General features: G+C 39.9%; 1 protein-coding gene across 2 annotated transcripts; it reads left to right on the plus strand.

Annotated features, from left to right (window-relative positions):
* Nucleotides 1–587: 587 nt before the first annotated feature.
* Nucleotides 588–19,973, plus strand: cdc123 (cell division cycle 123 homolog (S. cerevisiae)). Of its 2 annotated transcripts, XM_022219589.2 has the most exons (13): nucleotides 588–728; nucleotides 1,013–1,084; nucleotides 3,418–3,481; nucleotides 4,067–4,099; nucleotides 8,683–8,778; nucleotides 9,513–9,619; nucleotides 10,044–10,095; nucleotides 11,525–11,600; nucleotides 11,926–12,048; nucleotides 12,327–12,355; nucleotides 12,449–12,553; nucleotides 12,633–12,770; nucleotides 19,202–19,973. In XM_022219589.2, the coding sequence occupies exons 1-13, from the start codon at nucleotides 655–657 to the stop codon at nucleotides 19,259–19,261; spliced, it is 1,029 nt and encodes a 342-aa protein (XP_022075281.1). In that variant the 5' UTR covers nucleotides 588–654; the 3' UTR covers nucleotides 19,262–19,973. The 2 variants fall into 2 exon arrangements, with proteins under 2 accessions (XP_022075281.1, XP_051810349.1); XM_051954389.1 differs by lacking the exon at nucleotides 12,633–12,770.
* Nucleotides 19,974–23,165: the final 3,192 nt, after the last annotated feature.

Genomic DNA, 23,165 nt, shown 5'->3' on the forward strand with positions numbered 1-23,165 from the left:
TTGTTTGAAAAGTTTGGATTTTTTTTTTCCATTTTCAAGAACTAAGAATTACAAATTTAGTTCTCACCTGCCGTCAGTTTTGTGTGTGTCTTCTACAAATTTAATCGCTGTGTGGGAAACCATGTTTTTGGTAATGCTGAACCTTAGATTAATTTTTTCTGAAATTTGATGTTGAAATATGTAAATAATGTATCATTCAATTTGAATTACATGTGTGATCAAGTGAACACCTAAATGTGTATTTTAGATGCTATCTCTCCATAACTCTGAAAGAAGACAAGTCACGAAAGCAACAAGCAGAAAGAAACAATGCTTTTGTCTGTAATGCTTTGCCTTTTCGACCTGAAGTGGAAGCTCTTCATCATTAACGATCTTTGTAACGAGCGAGTTTGCGTCATTACACGCCTATGTGTGCACCTCAAAAAACCTTCCCCCTAAAACCTCAATTAGCACATAATAGTGCATTAAATTTATCGTACATGACTATTTATTAATTCCTTGTAATTCAAATAAAATATTAAATAGAGAGCAGTGTTAAAAAACTCGGAATTTTCACACGTTAAACGACAATAGTTGTCGAGGGGTTTTTCCAAACTGTTGTTGATTCGGAAGATATTTACTGATGGACTCATTTCCGTTACAGGATATTGCAGCATGAAGAAGGAGCAAGTTGTCAACTGCCAGTTTTCGGTTTGGTATCCGATATTCAAGAAACACACGATTAAAAGGTGAACAGCTGTCGTTTGTAGAGAAAGTCCAGGAAATATTTTCACTGTTGGTGCTGTTAAACGGACTCCAGTTAGCCGGTAGCTGGCATTAGCTGCCATCTCTAGTTTGTTGTCTTTCTTCATATTTCATACATATATGCATATTATACTGCGTTTTACTAAACTGTTGTGTTCCAGTCCTGTTCAGTGCAGCTGTTATTTAACTGTTTTGTCAGTTTTCTGTCTTGTAGTCATTGTGTTATTTACACTTACTTAAACGTGATGTTACTTTCCTTATTTTCCAGTCTGATTCTTCCACTGCCTCAGAATGTAATAGACTATTTACTGGACGATGGGACACTGGTAGTCTCTGGAAGGTAGGAGGACACACACACACACACACACACACACACACACACAGAGAGAGAGAGAGAGAGAGAGAGAGAGAGAGAGAGAGAGAGAGAGAGAGAGAGAGAGGTTTCTTTAGGTGTGCTGACTACAGACGATCAAGTGTTACCAGCCTGTATAAATACAAAACTGGTGTGACATAGATTGCATATCTTAGACATTTTTTCACGAATTTCTTTTGGTAATGGAAGTACTGTCAGTTCACCTAGTGTCACGGATAAACCCTTTGAAATACCTCTTCTCAATATGGCTGAACAATATTGGTAAAACCAGCATTGTGGTGTTTTGTTTCTCCATCATATGTATTGTAACATGAAAATGAACAGGAATTTTCACCCAATGGCTTGAATTAGAAAGAATGAATTATTCAGTGATTGGTCTGATTTTGTAGTTGACTTTATCTGCATAGGAAATACAACATAAGTTGTTTCTGTGAAGAGCTTTTCTTAAATGCAAACCATTCAGAACCCATCTCATGTGGTGTAACTCTGGTTAAAACCAAAACAGGTTCTTGCTTTGAATGCTATTCAGATCTGCCTTTTTACTCATCGTACAGAGCTCTGTGGAGCTGATTTAAATGGACAAAAAAATGAGCTGCGTCACCTCGTGTGGCAGCAGTAGTTGCAAGACTGACTAGCTGACTAGAGCTGCACAGTTATGGCCAAAATGATAATTATGATTACTTTGATCAATATCCATCCATTATCTATACACTGCTTAATCCTCGGAGTCTATCCCAACTGACTTTGGGTGAAGACAGGGGACACCCTGGACAGATCACCAGTCTATCACAGGACTACACATAGAGACAAACAATCACACTCACATTCCCACTACATACAATTTAGAATCACCTGTAAACCTCAGCAAGTTTTTAGACTGTGGGAGGAAGCTGGAGAACCTGGAGAAAACCCACACATGCACAGGAAGAACATGCAAACTACATGTAGAAAGATTCCAGGCAGGCCGGGACATGAACCAGGGATCTTCTAGCTGCAGGGCGACAGTACTAACCACCAAGTCACTTTGCAGCCCTTAATCAATATTATAATCACAATTATTTATTGCAGCTATTCATCGATTTTAGAGACTTTTTTTCCGCTTTCCCATTAAAATTCAGAGCATTACATTTGCTTCCATGTTGTGCTCGTACGTGATCATTTACAAATCTTTGCATCAAAGTAAAACTTCAAATAGGTTTCTTCTCCTTAATTCAGTTCATATCCAAGAAGCAAAATGTAAATTAAATGTCATTTACTGATCACCTGCTGATGAATAGACACTAAAATTGCATTCCATACAATACTACCATACTACCATTTTACCTGTCTGTGTTTCTTGTATACTATAGTTTTACCTATTTGTATTTTTTAGTGTTATTTTATTATTTGTGTTTCTATTTTAACATTTTGTATTTCTAAAGCCTGGTGGACAGTCACTACATTTCATTGCCATACTTTATGTGGAGGGGACAAATAAAAAATATAAAGTTGACAGATGTTCTCTAAATGCTTCAGCAGGCTACAGTAGATAGCAGTGTTGGCTGTGCACAGAGAAGCCTCTCGTCTTCGTTCACTGCTGTTCAGCAGCTCAGACAGCTGTGAGACCAACAGTTACTTTGACAAGAGTCAAATATGGTTTTATCTCAGTTAAAACAATTTATCAAAATGGGCTGTTTTCTGTTTGTAGAGCTTTTTAAAAATCAATATTGCAGTTGCTGACTTTAATATATATATATGTATATGTATATATATATATATATATATATATATATATATATATATATATACATTTTTTTTGTTTGTTTTTTTGTGGGAAGCTGAAATCCTGATCCCAGCCGTGCAGCTGATTCTGGGTTTCTATTTTGCAGCCGTATCTTCCTGTTCAGCATTTCTAGCCTGTTTTTTTTTTTTTTACTCATTTTGGTGTGAACAGGTGGAGCCTCCATGAGAACACACTCCTTCTTTTATTAAAAAAATTAGAACAACAACAACTTTGTTCCAAACAAATCTAAGAACCCTTTAGTTGTCGTAAATGATGTTCTATGAGACCAACTTCTTTTGTAGATTCATCATAAAAAGCGATCGCTGTGCAATTTTTTTTGGATCAAGCAGCAAAAAGAGAAGATGCTGAATGACATTTGAGTTAAGTTGGATGATTTCAAATCTCACTCACTGCAAATGACGGCGTCAGCTGTGCAACAATCAAGCAGCTGTAGTTCTCAATTTAAGATCTAAACAAAGCTGTTTTGTCTTTATGTCTCTTCTCTAATACAGTTGTCCTCGTTGTGTGTTCCCTCTAGTGATCATAACACGCAGCAGACACACGCTAACAACAGCGACTCAGATGCAGAGGAAGACATTCAGGTAAGATCCCAGTTTGTTGGATTACAAACATGGTGGTTAACCCAATAAGAGCAGGATATTGTTGCATGTTCTCCCCGTATGCATACAACTACATGATGCTCTGAGTCTGCACCTTCAGTCTTTCATTCTAAACCAAAGTATATAAAACTCTTGAAACCCAGAATGTAAACACAGTGTTGCATTATCAGTCCTGGAAAACAAAGCTCCAGCTAGCATCACTGTTAGAAATGTTATTACATTGTGAACATTTTGTTATATTATTGATTAGGTTATTAGAGTGTTGGGCTTTTCATTATATTTTCCATCAAGTGCAGATTTTATGCTAATTGATGCTTCAGGGCCTCTGAAAAAGACCATCATATGTCAGTGACAGTCTCCACTGCAGCTAAACTCATGGTAATGTGTTTGACTCATCAGGCTGACCAGTGGCAGCTGCTTAAGTCTGAGGTTAACGACACTTAGAGGAACATTAGTGAGCAAATAAGTTATTTAAGTTCTGACAATAAATAAAGGCATGTAATGGGTGCATGAATGTGAAATGAAATCACTCTCTAATCATGTTTCTTATTCTCTGCTGCCCTCTAGTGGTCAGATGATGAAACAACCACCACTGTCACTGTAAGTACATTTAATGCTCCAAGTCTGTGTGCTTAAAACCCGGCAAACACCCCACATTTACAGAAAGGTTTCTTTACTTGCCAACTTTGGGCTGCACTTGGGCCTTGCAGTTGGAAGACCTCTCTTCCTTCAGATCTTTGAGCTGCTGGCTTGCTCATAACACAAAATCCACCACAGCGCCTCAGAGCCATCACTAAACTGAGCCGGCTCTCAGACAGAGGACTTTAGCTTGTATGTCTGCGCCTCACCTACACACGTGGACAAAATTGTTGGTACCCCTCAGTTAAAGAAGGAAAAACCCACAATTCTCACTGAAATCACTTGAAACTCACAAAAGTAACAATAAATAAAAATTTATTGAAAATTAAATAATCAAAATCAGCCATCACTTTTGAATTGTTGATTAACATAATTATTTAAAAAAACAAACTAATGAAATAGGGCTGGACAAAAATGATGGTACCCATAACTTAATATTTTGTTGCACAACCTTTTGAGGCAATCACTGCAATTAAACGATTTCTGTATTTGTCAATGAGCGTTCTGCAGCTGTCAACAGGTATTTTGGCCCACTCCTCATGAGCAAACAGCTCCAGTTGTCTCAGGTTTGATGGGTGTCTTCTCCAAATGGCATGTTTCAGCTCCTTCCACATATGTTCAATGGGATTCAGATCTGGGCTCATAGAAGGCCACTTTAGAATAGTCCAACGCTTTTCTCTCTCAGCCATTCTTGGGTGTTTTGGCTGTGTGTTTTGGATCGTTGTCCTGTTGGAAGACCCATGACCTGCGACTGAGACCAAGCTTTCTGACACGAGGCAGCACATTTCTCTCCAGAATGCCTTGATAGTCTTCAGATTTCATCGTACCTTGCACACTTTCAAGACACCCTGTGCCAGATGCAGCAAAGCAGCCCCAAAACATTACTGAGCCTCCTCCATGTTTCACCGTAGGGACAGCGTTCTTTTCTTCGTATGCTTGGTTTTTGAGTCTATGAACATAGAGTTGATGTGCCTTACCAAAAAGCTCCAGTTTGGTCTCATCTGTCCAAAGGACATTCTCCCAGAAGCTTTGTGGCTTGTCAACATGCATTTTTGCAAATTCCAGTCTCGCTTTTTTATGAGTTTTTTTCAGCAGTGGTGTCCTCCTTGGTCGTCTCCCATGAAGTCCACTTTGGCTCAAACAACGACGAATGGTGCGATCTGACACTGATGTACCTTGGCCTTGGAGTTCACCTTTAATTTCTTTGGAGGTTGCTCTGGGCTCTTTGGATACAATTCCAACGATCCGTCTCTTCAATTTGTCATCAATTTTCCTCTTGCGGCCACGTCCAGGGAGGTTGGCTACTGTCCCGTGGGTCTTGAACTTCTGAATAATATGAGCCATTGTTGTCACAGGAACTTCAAGCTGTTTAGAGATGGTCTTATAGCCTTTACCTTTAAGATGTTTGTCTATAATTTTTTTTCGGATGTCCTGGGACAATTCTCTCCTTCGCTTTCTGTTGTCCATGTTCAGTGTGGTACACACCTTTTCACCAAACAGCAGGGTGACTACTTGTCTCCCTTTAAATAGGCAGACTGACTGATTATGAGTTTGGAAACACCTGTGATGTCAATTAAATGACACACCTGAGTTAATCATGTCACTCTGGTCAAATAGTTTTCAATCTTTTATAGAGGTACCATCATTTTTGTCCAGGCCTGTTTCATTAGTTTGTTTTTTTAAATAGTTATGTTAATCAACAATTCAAAAGTAATGGCTGTTTTTGATTATTTAATTTTCAATAAATTTTTATTTATTGTTACTTTTGTGAGTTTCAAGTGATTTCAGTGAGAATTGTGGGTTTTTCCTTCTTTAACTGAGGGGTACCAACAATTTTGTCCACGTGTGTAAAACCCCTCTTCAAGCTGGAGGTTACAGAGAGTTTTCAGCATTTAAGTGAGCGCTGTGGATCCCACCAATCCATTCCTCGTCACTTCTCAAAAGTATTGTTTCCCTACGGTGGATTCGTTCATTACGGAAAGCTGAGTGAGAAATTGTTCTTGAAGAATATTCTGTTTTCTTCCTCTGTCACTCTAAAGAAGGCGATATCGCTGGAGTCCTTCCATCAACAAGCTATCCAAGAGGCAAACGGCCACAGCAACAGAGAAACTGAAAAGAACAAAACAATAAAAAAATACTTGATTTACATAGGAAGTTTAAAAAAGCTAAACAAAAACCAAAATCAGACTCAAAGATATCCACACAAACACAGCTTTGAGGAGAGGGTAAATTCCATGGATAGACTTCCCTGCTGGAAGGAAAAGAAGAAGACAAATGAAGATCCCTGGTTCTCATCCCAACCTTCCTGGATCTTTCTGATGGAGTTTCCATGTTCTCCTTGTACATGTGTGGGTTTTCTCCGAGTTCTCCAACTTCCTCCCACAGTCCAAAACATGCTGAGGTTAACTGGAGATTCTAAATTGTCCACAGGAATGAATGTGAGTGGGATTGTTTGTCTCTATATGTAGTCCTGTGACAGACTGGTGACCTGTCCAGGGTCTCTCCTGTCTTTCTTTCTTTCTTTCTTTTATTTATTTGATTCATGGGACATTGCACAAATAAACATTAACCCCGAAGGTAGAGATGCATTATGCCAGGTTATAGCACGAATGCTAATCATCACACTGAAACTTAGAGACACAGCTTACTTGAGAAAATGAGCCTACCAAATCCAGTGGACAATTAAGAAAATATTGATTAAAATATAGTGCTAGCTCTGCGTTATTATTTAGGATTGATCCATTTACTTTAAGTTGTAGAGACTCAAAACTATTATTTTTCCTACCTGATAGTTTATCCATACTTTTCCATAGTATCTTGGTATTTCCTTTTGCCTCTTCTATCATGTTTAAATTGAAATTTGCTTTTGCACTTCTAAGCTGCGTAATGACTTTATTTCGTAAAGACTTATATATGTAATAATCCGTATTTAGTTTGGACTTAAGAAACCTTTTCAGAGCAAGGTCTCTCTTCTTCATAAAATCCCAAAGAGAACTATTAAACCAAGGCAGTTTCTTTTTATTGCTTTTTTAAGATTTGAATTGTGTATATTTATCTATAATCTGTTTTATTGCGGTTAACATATTTTTACATGAAAGATTGCAACAGTTATCAGTTTTGCTACACCAGTCTATTTCTTTAATATCACGCTCCAGAAGAGCTTGATTATTCTTAGAGATATATGAAATTTTGAAGTTATGTATTCAGTAAGTCAGCTGGGATAGACTCCAGCTCCCCAATGATTCTAATGAGGATTAAGTGGTGTGTAGAGAATGAATGGATGGATCCAACTTCAACACCAAGAAGATAAATCTTGATAGTAAAGTTTTTAGTTTAGACGATATGGTTGAATTAAAGAAAAAACCAACATGTCTTGACTAGGGGTCTGACACGTTGTTCCAAATGTTCACATGGCCGTATCATACAATTGTCATTTTCATCGAACTACAAAGGGGCCCTCTAGCTTTATGGATGGAGGTTCTGTCGTCCTTGAAGAGACCACCCACGTTAGGGTAGAAATGATGATCACTCAGAACAACTTTGTGTTGATTTGCAGTGACCCACAGTATAACAGAGCCGCCAGATCTCCTCATTGTAGGGGTCAAGTTTTTCGAGTTTTCCTTGGATTTGTTAGCTGCCTTTATATAAAGTGTAACTTCTTGTTATCTTGTGTATGTTGACTCAAACTAAAATGACTTCCGATGGGTTGAAGTAAGACTGAACAACTTGTGGAAAATATCTAACTGTGGATTTCCTGAGGGATATTACAATTTGATCTGTGATATGATTATTTTTAGCTTAATATTCACTGCATAATAGACTTCAAACATGTGAGTGTTACTCAAGAACTGCTGCATGAATTTGCAAAACTACACTACTGTCCAAAAGTTGGAGGTCATCCAGACAATTTCATGTTTTCCATACAAACTCCCACTTTTATCCATGTGCTAACATAACTGCACAAGGGTTTTCTAATCATCAATGAGCCTTTCAACACCATTAGCTAACACAATCTAGCATTAGAACACAGGAGTGATGGTTGCTGGAAATGTTCCTCTGTACCCCTATGGAGATATTCCATTAAAAATCAGCTGTTTCCAGCTAGAACAGTCATTTGCCACATTAACAATGTCTACACTGGATTTATGATTCATTTAATGGTATCTTCATTGAAATAACTGCATTTCTTTCAAAATAAGGACATTTCTAAGTGATCCCAAGCTGTTGAACAGTAGTGTATATTCACTGCAGCTTAAATCCCACAAATGTCTGAGGCGTGGCTACAGAATAATGAAAATAAATTGATTGCTGTGTGAAGTCTGAATCACTCAGTATACATTGATCAATAGATCAGCAGTACAAGCCCCTGAATGTTTGCTTTTTATGGCTTTCAGTCAGTGTGCAGGTGCTTTCATTTGTACTCTTCTAATTAGCATTGCCCCGCTGTGTGAAATGTGTATCACCTTAATGCTTAGGTCATCTATTTCATTTATTAATGCAGTAGTGAATACTGCGGTGTCATGATGTGGCTTTGTGTCTGCCAGGCTCCCGAGTTCCCAGAATTCACCTCTAAAGTGCTGGAGGCCATAAACGCCCTGGGTGGGCACGTCTTCCCCAAACTCAACTGGAGTGCTCCACGGGTAAAATCTTGCACACAGCTGCTCCATGAAAAATTTAAACGTGTGGAGAAGAGGTGAAGGTAGCAGAATGTTCAATTCATCAGAAAAGTTTGACTTCATTTTTGTTTGTGGGAGAAGCAAACTGAAAGTCAGCTAAAAGCCTTTTGCATTTCAGTACACTGAAGAAGCACTGCAAAAACTCCAAATTTTACCAAGTTTGTTTGTCTTATTTTTAGTCAAAATGTCTCATCCCATTTGATTTAAGATAAATTCACTTAACAAGTGACATTTTAGCAAGATGGAGGGACTCGTTTTAAGACCATGCATCTTAAATATCTTAAGTCAAACAATCTTGAAATTATCTTGTTTTGAGTTGAATTTTACAAGAAAACTCAAAATAAGTTTAACCCTCATGTCCTGCGGGTCAAATTGACCTGTTTTAAAGTTTGAAAATGTGGAAAAAATATATATTTTCACAGTGAAAACTTCTGATGTCCACATTTTGAACATTTTTGAACATTTTTTGGTAGAAAAAAGAAATGTTAGAAACATTTCTTAAGAACATTCACATAAAAATCAACCAAAATCCTGCGAAATTCACTGGATTTTGGTTGATTTTTTTTGTGAATGTTCTTAAGAGAATATGAGAAGTTTTACTGATATATATATAGATAGATAGACATGATATGACTTCTTCCACTTCTGCTGACATGAAGCATGGAGCAGAACTTCTCAGGTGTATGTTTCCCTTTCAGGATGCGAACTGGATCGCTCTGAACAGTTCTCTGCAGTGTAACAGCCTCAGTGATATATTTCTGCTCTTCAAAAGCTCCGACTTCATCACCCACGACCTCACGCAGCCGTAAGCCCCGCTGTCCAACAACATCAACACACGCACATCAACACCGAGGCTTACTTTGCATTTAGACGACAACCAGTATCAAAAAATAACCAAGTTTGGCGAGTGCAAGCTCATTTGAATTGGCTGTAAAACACAAGTGGCAGTTGGAAAAATTGCTGCGATGTAGATTTACGTCTCCGGCCGCTCGGCTCTGCATGACCAACATCAGCACAGAGAGTTATTTACTGTGGTGCAAAGCCTTGGGAAAGCTCTTTGTGTGCTTGTGTGTAGAGAGAAAGCACTGCTTGTTAGGCTTCTTTCATAACTCCTCTTTCAAACTTCTTAAGAGCAACACTGCAACATGAGCGCCCCGGTCAAAGCTTTGTGATTCTGCAGAACACACATTCTAAATAAATCATTTGTTTGTGATCATTTCTTTGTGCAGATTCCTTCAGTGCAGTGACCAGGACTCCCCAGATCCATCCATCAACTATGAGGTACTTTTATTCTTCATAAAAATGTCTGTATGCTAAAAATAATAGTTTCTAAATGTGTTTGATTAATTCTAATTTATGGTCACTACACTGTAATTCAGGGGATTATTTTACATTTAAAGCTGGAGTAGGCAGTGTTGTTTTGGCAACACTGTGCAAAAATTCCATAATAACCTTTCAGCACACTGTTGTTCAGATGGTCTTAAAAGAAGCTTTTACGACTGGAATCTCTTCCTCCTATGGGGCTGAGGTCTCTATTTTTGACTCTACTCATGTAACATGTCACATTACAGAAAGCAATAATCAGCTTTAACCTGGAGAAGCATAAGCATCTTTCTTCTCTTAAATGAGAAGCAAAAGTCACTGTTCATGGATAGATGATTAACATAAAGTATAACCTGTGAGGTTAAGACTGAGTTTCACATTGGTGAGGTTGTGTAGGTAGATTTATTTGATGATACTTAACATTTTGCTAACTGTAGCTAAAGGCTCACAGGTGGACTGTAGCTAAATCATATTCTTGATCCACCTTGTGTTACATTTGTGTATAAAGGACGTGTTTATGTCCTTGTATGTCTGGTGGGAGACAGAAAGAGCAGAGCCAGAGGACAAGTTGTGCAGTTTTTTTTACTTGATTGTTTTTGCCTTTGACAGACTTCTGCCTACTCCAGGTTTAATGCTGTGGGACACTTTAGATATCATCAACATTGTCAAATTTAATAACAAGAAAACATTCAGAGAGAGCAGTACTCTGCCAAGGCTGCTCATTCCCCGTAAGACATTGTCATGTTTTGTTTTGTTTTGTTTTTTTAATTTAGAAATGCAGCATTTGTTTAATTGTTGATGATCAGAAATCATGAAAACATAGAATATAGGCATTTAATAGAGGTGTACCTCAAACAAAAGGGCCTTGTGCTGAGCACAGGTGTGTGTTATACATGTGTACCTTATGGACGGATACTGAATAATGTGACCTAAATATGTAGCAGGCGGCGAGAATTGATGGGACTCAGAAACACCCCCACAATTTAATCAGTTGTTCCTTGCATCATTTCAGATGGATAAGTCCTGATAAGTCCACAGTGGTGGATTTGTAGTAGGATCACAATCATGTGATCATCAGCAAGCAGCCGACATTGTTTTCAATTGTTGTCATGGTTACAGTGACGTCGTGCTGCTATCTTGCAATGATACAGAAATCTTTAACAAATCCGTGGATCCAGACTATAAGCTGCATCACTGCCAAAATCTAATCACTTGGTGCTTGTGTCATTTCTGACCTTCCCTGAAAATTTTATCCAAATCTGTTTTTCAGTAATGTTGCAAACAGAAAGACAAACCGACACCAGTCATTGTAATAATGAGAATCCATAAACTCTTCCAGCCCTGTGTTGTAACAGTTGTGTTTCTTTCCTTTATCTTCTGTCTTCAGCTGGTCCTGAGAAAGTGGAGCGAGTTGATTCCTGGTGGAGAGTTTCGCTGCTTCGTCAAAGAAAACAAACTAATCGGTAAAAGCTCAGATCAAAAGGCTCCATGTGGGCTTTGACCCCAAACATTTAGTAATGTCAACACAAAATTCATTTATAAATATGAATAATTCTTGGAAACCAGAAAAAAAGCTATCTGCTCTGTATTTGGCATCATGAGCTGAACAGAGAGTTCTGTTCCTAGAGAACTGAACATGTGTGAGATGGAACTATTCTGAAAAAAGATCTCTTTACCAGTGACAGTACGAAGTATGAGCGGTATATTGCTTCAGCAGGCTAATTTAGAAACAATTATAAAATCCAATTTGAGCTGCGCTGATGATGGTGTATCTGTGTGATCTCTCAGCTATCTCCCAGAGAGACTACACGCAGTATTACCAGCACATCCTGAAGCAGGAGCCGCAGATCTGTCAGGCCATTCAGGAGTTCTTCAGCCAGCACATCCAGTACAACTTCCTGGACGAAGACTGTGAGCAGCACCTTTGTTTTCTTTATTTCCTCTGCATGTGTGGAACAGAGACAGAGACAGATTGTTTCTGCAGCTTTTAGTTTTTATTCTATGAAATATTTACTGTTAAAATGGGCCGTTCAAGCAAGATTAATGATGCAATGTTTCACTTTCTCTGTGATTTTAGTGTTTAATTGCTGGTAGCATTAAAAGTTTCTTAAAGTTTGTGTATGAAACTAGGAGATAGTCATATTTATGTTAAATGATTGTTCATGCTGATGTTTTTTTCTGCTTTACAGTTGTATTTGATGTCTACAGAGACAGTCAGGTAACTCAGCGCTGAATATTTAAATGGTCACACTTTTTAAAAGCTACTTTCTTATCTGGATTTACATGTCCTGTGTGTGTTTGTGTGCTGCAGGGGAGAGTGTGGCTCATCGACCTGAACCCGTTCGGAGAGGTGACGGACTCGCTGCTGTTCACCTGGGATGAGCTCACGTCTGGAGAGGAAATCGCCCAGGAGCAGGTCAGTCCTCACACGTGTCCTCTTTCCAATAGATTCATTTTTCTCGACAAAGACTCGGCTCATCGCTGTGCATGTGCAGGAAGGCCCAGCGTTCCGCTACACCACCAGTGAGGTGACAGTGCAACCGAGTCCCTGTCTGAGCTACAGAATCCCACGGGACTTTGTTGACCTGTCCACAGGAGAAGACGCCTACAAACTCATCGACTTCCTCAAGCTGGTATGTAGTCCAGCGTCTAACCTGAAGTCATATTCTCCTCTTGACCCTGATGACTGATCATTCAGATCCCAAAATGAATGACCTTAACCAGTGGAAAGTTTTTAATGCAGCTGTTGTTAAGAATGAGTAATAAGCTAGCTGCTGTAGAGATGCTAACTCAATCTGGCTAGCTTTAAAATCAACAAATCTGGCTTTTCCAAAGCTGAAAATGGAGCCATGAGAAAGTACAGAAGTCTAGTTTCCTCTAATATATAGGTTAGTACGGCATTTTACCTACAATGGCAAAAACCTGCATATCCCAGGTTTTAAATTTTTCACTATTCAACAACTACACAGAAGCCGGAGCATCTTATAGAAATTTACACAAATAGCCTGAGATATGTGCCCAACCTGGAACTGGACAAAAGACATGTTCACAGTGTCACAATAACATATATATGGTTATTTTCATTATTAATTTTTAAAGTTATGTTTTTGGTCTTTTTTAGACAGTAAAGTGTAGATGGACAGGAAAGGAGAGAGAAGGGGGGGGGGCTCACAGCAAAGGGCCGTGAGCAGGAATTGAACCCGGGCCACTGCGTTGGGGACCAGCCCCTCTCCATGGGTCGCCTGCTTAACTCGTTGAGCTATTCAGGCACCCGTTATTTTCATTATTTAGAACGTGAAGATCCCATATTATACCCCTTTTAAACAAGTAATTGAAAGTCTCATATGTCCCCAAACTGGGTATTTTAAGCTTTAGCTGAGCTGCTGCTTAGACTACAGCACTCTGGACTGACTTTTCACTGGTAGCACCAGTGCGACCAACTTTGTCATTTCTCCACATCTCCCACTTTGTCACAGGCCCTTGCTGAACATTTTTTTATCGATAGTCACTACAATTTACCAATGTTCCCTAAATGCCCCATATTACAGGCTGCAGTAGCTGCTGCTTTATAGCTGCTGTGCTCAGACAGGTGTTTGACCAAAAATTATTTTGAAAATATTTACACTGGGATGTTCTAATGTCAGAACTGTCCCACATGAAACTGAGTGCTTTTTGTAGTACATGCAGTCTTTTCTATGAGTGGAAAAAAACTGTGCATGTTGGTGGCTCTGCATTTCACGAGAAGATCGTGTTTTTAAGCGTAAATACCACAGTACACTTAAGTTATAAAAGTACTACTTTCCAGCACTGTGGTTAACACTGTAGCTCTCTAAGCCAGTTAGAGCAACACCAGTGCAGCTTCATAATCATCATTCAACGGCACACTGGCACCACAGGAAATTAAACTCAGACACTCTCAAAAAAAAGTTGCAAACATGACCGTTTTGGCTGCAGTCTGGAGATATGCACTACTATTTATTAAAAATGGACCTCTCTGCATTTACTCTATTAACTCTTTGATGTGCAAAAAAGTTGCAAAAGTGACCCAAAACCAGTGGAAAATGGGTATCTTCTGACCCACACTGTGCCTCAAAGGGTTAAGTGGGTGGCAGAGAGGAGCCCAGTAGGGGGTGGAGCTGGTCCTTTTATGACATTACTACATGCAAAACCGATTGGCTTGTTCAGAGACACAGTTTCTGATTTATGGAGTAAGGGAAAAAAACAATTGGATATTCTTTCCTTGTATTTTGTGTCTCTGCAGCTGTTTTTTGTATCATATGGCCCCTCTAAAGCAGCAGCTAGCAACACATTAAATATTTGGAGGTGAATTGGCATGCTTCACGCATCTTTGGCTAGCTAGCGTGACACATGCTCCACTGAGAAGTGGTAGCTAGTAGCAATGCCACTGTGAACACAGACCACACAAAGTTAGCTTCCCATGTGTACAGAAACATGTTTCTGAAAACGTCAACCACCAACACCAAGTGAAGGCACAGAAGTTCAACCGACTGCGCTTTTCTCAAAAATATGTAGACAGTGAAAGTATGGCAGATGTGCTGTCTAATGTAACAGTTCATGTTTGAGGTGCCTGTCGTGTAATCATCCTGACAAACTGTGCCAATACAGGATTTAATCAGTATCATTGATCAGCCACACAGCATCATGAAGAGACTCTGCGTGATTAGTTATTACAGGCACAACAGCGTGATATTTTCCATCGAAAGGGATCAGTCTGCTCCTCTATCTGCTGTCACCCATTCACAAACTGAAATGCCAAACACACATCAGACACAGAGCCTGATGAATGTTACAAGCAATATGTCTACCACCCTCATAATATTCATCGTACTGACCAGCTTGTTGGAGCTAACAGCCATTTATAGACTGCTGGGGATAAGAACAACTTTTCATGTTATTTTCTCACTCAGAAACATATCTGTAATGATTGTAAGTCAGTTTTCATCTACTTTTGTGTTTTGCATAGCAGCTTACAGCACTACTCCTGGCCTCAGTGATGAATAAATGTGTCGTTTTAAAGCAAACTATGGGACTATGGACATTCAGTAGAATCCAGGGTTCTCGCCAGCGCATTTCAGCGTAACAGCCCGCTACGCTGTCCTTAGGCCCCTTACGCTGTCAGTTGAAAAGATTATGCTGTGATTAGGGCCGCTACACCAGCGCATTTCAAAGATTGCGCTGTTGTTATGAGAGTGTGTGGCTCCGTCATGAGAGAGGGAGAGAGTGCAGTGTGTGTGTGGGAGAGAGGGGGAGAGCGAGATGTCCAAGTGACCTTGAATGCAGCGCGAGCGAGAGAGACGGCAGTTGGTTCGGTAGAGGAGGAGAGAAGGTGTGTAGTTGCTGGGTTGGCGGTACTGTGCAGTTCAGCCACTGTTGATAGACAATAAAGGCTGCAGTGTTCTTCGATACGGCTGGGCTCCTGTGTCTTTGCCTCTACGGCTGCTGAGGAAGTGAAGGGGGTTAACCCCGGGCTTCCTGACCATGGTCGGGGGCCAAACAGGAAGGGTTAACACTGTGATTAGGGCCGCTGCGCTGTTATTTTGACAGATAACGCCATGCGCGTTTGTTTTTATCGAATGGGTGCCTATCTAGGTTAATTTACGTCTCCCCACCTCAGCTGTACTTTCCTGTCGATTGACCCGTTCCCATCTGTTGCGCGTGCGCGCAGGAGGACCTGCCATTACGCTGAAAAAAAAATCCTGGTGAGAACCCTGGAATCTGTGTGTGACAGGTTCGCTGTCCGCGGGTCCACTCAATACACACACACACCCAGGTTGTCGGGGGAATATCGTTTATTACTCAACTACTCAGTGTTCGTCACAGTCTGGTACGCAGCCTCCGCTGCCTCTCAGATCACCGCCGTCCGGTACGCAGCCTCCGCTGTCTCTCAGTTCACGCAGTCTCCGCTGTCTCTCAGCTGCTCCTCTCATCGAACCCCCTTCTTCTCTGTCCGCCCGACTTTTATCCTCCGCTCCGGCTGCTATTGCAGAGATAATCAGGTCAGCCGATTACCACCACCTGTGCCAATTACCTTGACGCTGCTTACACACACCCCTCCACACCTCTCTCCCCTGCAGCTGAGCTCTCCCACGCCCGTCCCCACACTGTGGTTTTGCAGAAGTGTCCAAATATGTCCCTGCTAGGCTTGCGCTAGCCGATCGTCACAGTGCCATTGGCGCATCGTTTTGCTGGATGGCGCAGTCATTCTGAACCGTGTGAGCCACAGTGGTGCTCTATTTTTCTTGTAAGAAGCAACAAAAAAGGGTTCGACTTACTACCCAAGCGATAATATAAGAAAAACAAAATTTTTCTCTCGGCAAGCGTCGGAAATGGTCGGAGTCACCCGAATCTTGATCACGCGCCCAGTGTTGTAGAATTTTCACACTCCCCGGTAAAATCAGACTCCCCTTTCGCGTGAACGTGTGCGACTTATGTTTCACTCTGTGGCCACTTGACGGGTTTTCTGTTGTACGTTTACTGTTTTTGCTGCTGTTTTCTACAGGTTTTCTGGTTAGATGTGATTAAGTACCGAACTGCAGACATGTTTTCCTGTTAAATATGATTAGGTGACATGTTTCTCCTCATTTTCTCATCCATATGTGTGCACCCTAAATGGCATCGGGGGAGATCCTACGCTACTCTCAGCTTCACTCCTATGAGCACATCAGGATCAGGACAGGACAGGGTGTAGTTGCCAAATATTGTTCATATTCCATCAGTGTTCTGCATGTGTCAATAAAAGAATTGTTCACTGAGAAAACTTTATATCTCCTTATTTAAAATCGGACTCCCCTAAGAATGCAAGATATGGCATCAAAATATGTCTGGTATTTATGTATAAAGTCTTTAATATAAGTAAAGTTCTTAAGTATAAAGTCATTTGTTATTGTTGTTATTTTTATTGGGCCAGTTAACAATATAATAGAACTGAAATGCTTTATTTATCCCACACCTGGGAAATTATTTGCTACAACAGCTAAAACACCAAATCACAACAATTTAAAAAAAAAATAGTAAATTACAGTCTGTAAGAACAGAATAATAAAATAAGGGGCTGAATGATCACAGTATGGCAGATTAAGAACAGAGAGACTATTTCAAAACTAGGACTTTAACAGAAATATGCAGGTTGAGTTAACTGTGCAGATTGTATGATATGAAATAAAATCTGGAGTCAGATTTTGTAGGGTCACTTAACAAAATCTGACTCCCCAAGAGGAGGTTTTTGTTGAGTTTATGCTACAGTTGTGAGATATGGTACGTAGTGAGGGTTGAAGAATTGGACATAGGAGGAAAAGAAGGTAAATTGGACATGAAATTAATATTTTTATGGGTCAAAAAGTTTTGATCATGCACATGTTTCAGGTACAGGTTTTTAAATGGCCAAATGGATATATACATGGAAATGTGTCTTCACCCCTGACTGCCTGTTTGTAATAAAAGTAACAACATACATACATATAAGTAGAAATAAAATAGTTAAAATAGAACTGTTTAATTGAGCATTTTTTACCTCAGAATGCAGGAAAATTACTCCATTTTTTCCGCTATCACTGACACAGAAATTTGTGGCTTTTTGTGGCTCATTGTTATTCTTATGAGTGAGCCACAGTGGCTCTTCATTTCAAATTCCTAGTGCAAGCATAGCCCTGTCTCTGCCAGTAGTTGGTCCTAAACAATAGAGTCCGTGTCTGCTATTATCACACATTGAAACTAGAGGAGCCCTCAGTAGATGGCAGAACCACGCCCATGAACGGACATACACACAGACATACAGACTTACCCAGCCAGCCAGATACGGAAGCGAATGCAGTAACCCCGCTGACGTACACGTCAGGCATAGTTAACAAGAAAAGCACTCAGAGATCGCAGTGCTCCACCTAGGCTGCTCAGTTGTTGTATGATTTCCGACAGATGAAGTCTTTATAATTACCTCGCGGTGAGCACGTTTTGTACAATTGCATAACACACTGAATCCATCCATCCATTCTCTATACACCACTTTATCCTCACTAGGGTCGTGGGGTGCTGGAGCCTATCCCAACTGACTTAGGGTGAAGGCAGGGGACACCCTGGACAGGTCGCCAGTCTCAGGGCTACATAAACAGACAAACAACCACACTCACATTCACACCTACGGACAATTTAGAGTAATCAATTAACCTCAGCATATTTTTGGACTGTGGGAGGAAGCCGGAGTACCCGGAGAAAACCCACGCATGCACAGGGAGAACATGCAAACTCCATGCAGAAAGATCCCTGGCCCAGGCCGGGATTTGAACCGGGGATCTTCTTGCTAGGACAGCGGGAATTGATGGGACTCAGAAACACCCCCACAATTTAATCAATTGTTCCTTGTTTCATTTCCAACAGATAAGTCCACAGTGGTGGATTTGTAGTAGGATCACAATCAAGTGATCGTCAGCAGGCAGCTGATGTAGTGTTCACTTGTTGTCATGGTTACAGTATCCACTATCAGCCACTATCTCACAATGATACAGAAATCTTTAACAAATCCGTGGAACCAGACTATAAGCTGCGTCACTGCCAAAATCTAATAACTTGGTCCTTGTGTCATTTCTGACCTTCTCTGAAAATTTCATTCAAATCAGTTCGTCTGTTTTTGAGTAATGTTGTCAACAGACAGACAGACAGACAAACCAACGCTGATTCCTTGGCGGAGTAATTAGATATTTATGTATGTGCAGCTGTTGTTTTGTTGTAATTAAAAGCATGTGCAACATGTGCATATTATAGGCCCTTTAAAGGAACTCTTAAAACATTTTCTTTCAATATTAAAAAATAATTGACTATCACAACATTTGATTTATCATGATTACAATGTGTGATCAAAAACTCCAAGAAATATACTTACTTTCTTGAAAATGTATAAATCACCTACTGTATACATTTCATGGTAACGATGTTTCTTGTTTCGTGCCTTTTAGGATTCTGTGATGTTTACATGAAAGGTTATTAAAGCATTAAATAGAAGTTAGCAGGAAGGGGTTAAAGTTTCCTCTCCTGTTCTTTCTCATTTCCACAGAAGAAAAGCCAACAAGAAGAATCTGACGAGGAGGAAGAGGAGGAGAATACTCCATCGTGAAATCACTCATCAGCCCTCCTGATAATGTCGTCCGCATGAAGTGACTCTTCACACTCTCCAATTTGAGCCCTGTTGTTTTTTTTTTGTTTTTTTTTTAAAGCCTATGTTCTTTCACCTTCTCATGAGAACGGTACACGGTGTACCTGTCTTTCCTGAATGTCTCCCCCATGTTAGTTTACTGGAACATCTTGAATTAGCGGATCACGGTAACGACTCCTTCTGGGTTCATTTTGTGTCGCTGCAGAGTGCCGTCTTGCTGATCGTAACAGAGGCCTCTGCAGTGCCAAATGGTTTCACTTTTTTGTAGAGGGGGGGAAATGTGTTATTGCAACAGGGTGTATTCGCTAACACTGTAAAAAAAATCCTGCTTTTGTACTTTTAAAATATGTGTGTCTAATAGTTTATGTATCTTTCTTGCTGTCCAACTAGTGACTGATAATGAAGTAGACCGCACACACATCCTGTGTTGGTGTGCTTTGAGGCTGACAGACTTCTCTATTTAACACTAAAGCCCTTCATCACTGAGTCACCTTTCATTTTTCTTCCAGCTAGCCCCTCTCCTCCATCTCTCCCTGCCAATTTCCTCTGAGCAGTTCTGACACCCTCATTGCTCCCGGCTGCTCCAGGCGCTCTTTTCCAGTCCTGTTTTCTCCCATCATGCATCACTGTAGACTGTTGCTCCTAAAAACACCATTAAACTTCTTGTCCTGTATTGACTCGGCCGTCAGTCTGGTGGGTGCTGTAAACTAGCACATTAGAAATTGATTGTGCTTTTACGCAACAGCTCTCATTACGCTGGGAGCTAAATGAGCTGTGCATATGCAGCGCGGGGAAGTTCATTTGGTTTTTCAGTTTTTTTTCTTCCTTCACTGGATTGATAGAGCAATTGCAGGGAGATGGAGAGAGCGAGTGTGATAAGAGTTACAGCTCCCTGGGTGAACCGCTGTGGACAGAAAATGGTGTTCAAGGCACAAATAGTGTGAATGTTTCTCGTTAATCATCATTATGGAAATGAAATCTGGCTGTAAACATGCCATCCAGACATGGAGGAGGAGGTGTCCTGTCTTGATCTGTGATGGAGTTTCTCTGCAGAAATCTGTTTACAGGGTCGGACATTTTTCATACTAACCTCAAAGTCTGGCCAGTGTTGCAGGAATGACTAAATTTTGTTTCGCAAAAAATAATAATTATAAAACACTCAGCCAGTGATGACATTATGTAAAAGACACTCACTCAGTTTCCTGTTTATTAGACCCAACAAACTAAAATTAATGTTGTTTGATGTAGTAGTTCTGCACAAAAATCCTAATTTTGTCAAGGGTATAATTTTGACTGTTCCAAAAAGGAATCGATTCAAACATATGGTCACTATGGAGGCTGTAGCGGCAGACTGTGCTGCTTTATACTGATCTATAATGGGCAAAATATTAGAAGAACCTTTCAGGATAGTCCAGGGTTATTCAAAAAGAATGAACTGATTTCAATACACGATGTTTTAATAAGGAGAAGCAATAGAAAACTCCAGCCAAGTCATAAATATTCTACTCACAATCAACTTTATTTCTTGTCTTACAAGTGTTCAATGTGGCCACCACCTGCAGCACGACAACATCAATGGATAAGAGAATTCCTCCCAGAGGCGTATCAGCATCAAGATCCACTGAGTTGATCGCTGTTATCTGATGAAGTGAAACATCAAATAAAAGTTGATTTAGCATTTAGCTGCTAAGGAGACAGCAACAAGGAGAGTAAATACACAAACAAATGCTATTAGTGAAGCAAATGTCAACATGCAGTGTTGCTGCTCAGCCACAAATGACCAAAAATCACTTCATTCTGGTTTAAAGTTAGAATTTTCTTACTTAAACAACTTGAATATGGATCACAGGTATATTTCAACTGAATAAAACTTCGCAAAAGCAAGAGAGGCTGAGTAAAGTCAACCTAGGAGATAAGGAAAACAAGGCTGCTTGACCTCAATATAAGACTAAATATAGGACAAATGTTTCTTCTGCAAGTCAACTACTAGGACCATGTTGAAAGTTATTTATCGGACTTTTTTACAGCAGACATTTAGACTTCTCACAGATGGAAAAACACAGGTGTTGATACCAGGACCTTGAAGCTGAAGCAGCTAGTGTCTATCAAAAGCAAGTGCCTTGTTTATTGCTTTTCAACACCGAATCATAATAATAAAAAAAGACACTTTTGTATCAAAATGAGAACAGGTGTTTCCAAAGTAATGTCAAAATAATAAAAATACAAAATAAGTAAAATACACTACCATTCAAAACTTTGGAGTAGCACAGAAATTTCGTGATTTTTGAAAGAAAATCAGTATTTTTCAATGAAGATAACATTAAATGAATTAGAAATACAGTGTAGACATTGTTAAGTGGTAAATGACTATTGTATCTGAAAATGTCTGATTTCTAATGGAATATCTCCATAGGAGTACAGAGGAACATTTCCAACAACCATCACTCCTGTGCTCTAATGCTACATTGTGTTTGCTAATGGTGTTGAAAGGCTCATTGATGATTAGAAAACCCTTGTGCAGTTATGTTAGCGCATGGATAAAAGTGAGAGTTTTAGTGGAAAACATGAAATTGTCTGGGTGACCCCAAACTTTTGACCAGTAGTGTAAGTGATTGCAAAACTATGCACCCCATTTAAAGTTACTTGTGTAATTCAACACCAGTTGTGCTAGAAGTCACATAATTAGTGAATTAGAGATCACCTGAGTGCAGTGAATGTGTCTCAAGTGATTGCCGTATACAGATTCCTGTATCTGAAAGGTCCAGTCACTGATTAATAAGTACTCCTGACTACTTCATGAGGACAAAAGAACACTTCAAGCAAGGCTGTGAAGAGGTTATTGAAAAGCAAGCATATCTCTTGGAGTACAGTTCAATCCAACATTAAGAAATGGAAGGAATATGGCAAACACATAAATTTGCTAGAACAGGTCGTCCACACGCTGAGTGACTGTGTAAGAAATAGATAAGTGCCACCAAGACATCTATGAGTCCTCTGAAACTTTAGCGGCTGAGATGGGAGAAACTGTGCAAACAACTAGTGCCTGTTCTTCACGGGTTAATGCTTTATAGGAGAGTGACAAAAAGAAAAGGCTCATGTTTCTCACTAATTTCAGCTTCCTCGTCCTTTTGCCCTTGACCTGGAAATGAATCTTTGTGCACCATTACTAAGGACAGCTCAACAGCTAACATGCAACTCCGGGAGAGAGGATTGCAGAAGCCTGCTGGATGACATATAAGTGAGGAAGCACACACATGTCCTCACTGTATCATCGATTAAAACTTTTCTACGACCATAACATAAAAGAGGTTTGACACACCGCTGTAGTTTACAAATCATATCAGGCGCAGCGCTCATAAATCTGTGTGTTTTATCACTCACTCATAATATGAGTCATTCTCAATTTGTACAATGTTTTGTGTGTCACCGCTCTTTTATAATTCACTGCATGTGTGTTAATTTTTTTTTAAATCACATCTGCACATTTTCTTCACATTCAGATCTCAAGTAAATACATACTGTAAGTTATCATGAACACCGTTCTGCTTATGTGACAGAGATCATAGAATAATCCTCATTAGAATCATTGGGGGGTGGAGTCTATCCCAGCTGACTTAGGGTGGAGATAGGGGACACCTGGACAGGTAACAGGGTCATTCCAGGTGAAATGACCAGATATTCCTTGGGGGTGTTGCCACACCATTTTCAAATTAGTCCTAAATTTGCATGCCATTAGATAGTCACAAAAGTACTTTCTATGCAAAATTGTAGGCCTGTAGCTCAAATAGTTTCTGAGTTGTGGGGGTCTGAAATTTTCAGAATTTGGATTATAAAAAGCCTCGCCAGCGTTTTATGCATCTTTAAA

Source organism: Acanthochromis polyacanthus, chromosome 1 (assembly GCF_021347895.1).
Source record: "Acanthochromis polyacanthus isolate Apoly-LR-REF ecotype Palm Island chromosome 1, KAUST_Apoly_ChrSc, whole genome shotgun sequence".
In the NCBI taxonomy this organism is placed as follows: domain Eukaryota; kingdom Metazoa; phylum Chordata; class Actinopteri; family Pomacentridae; genus Acanthochromis; species Acanthochromis polyacanthus.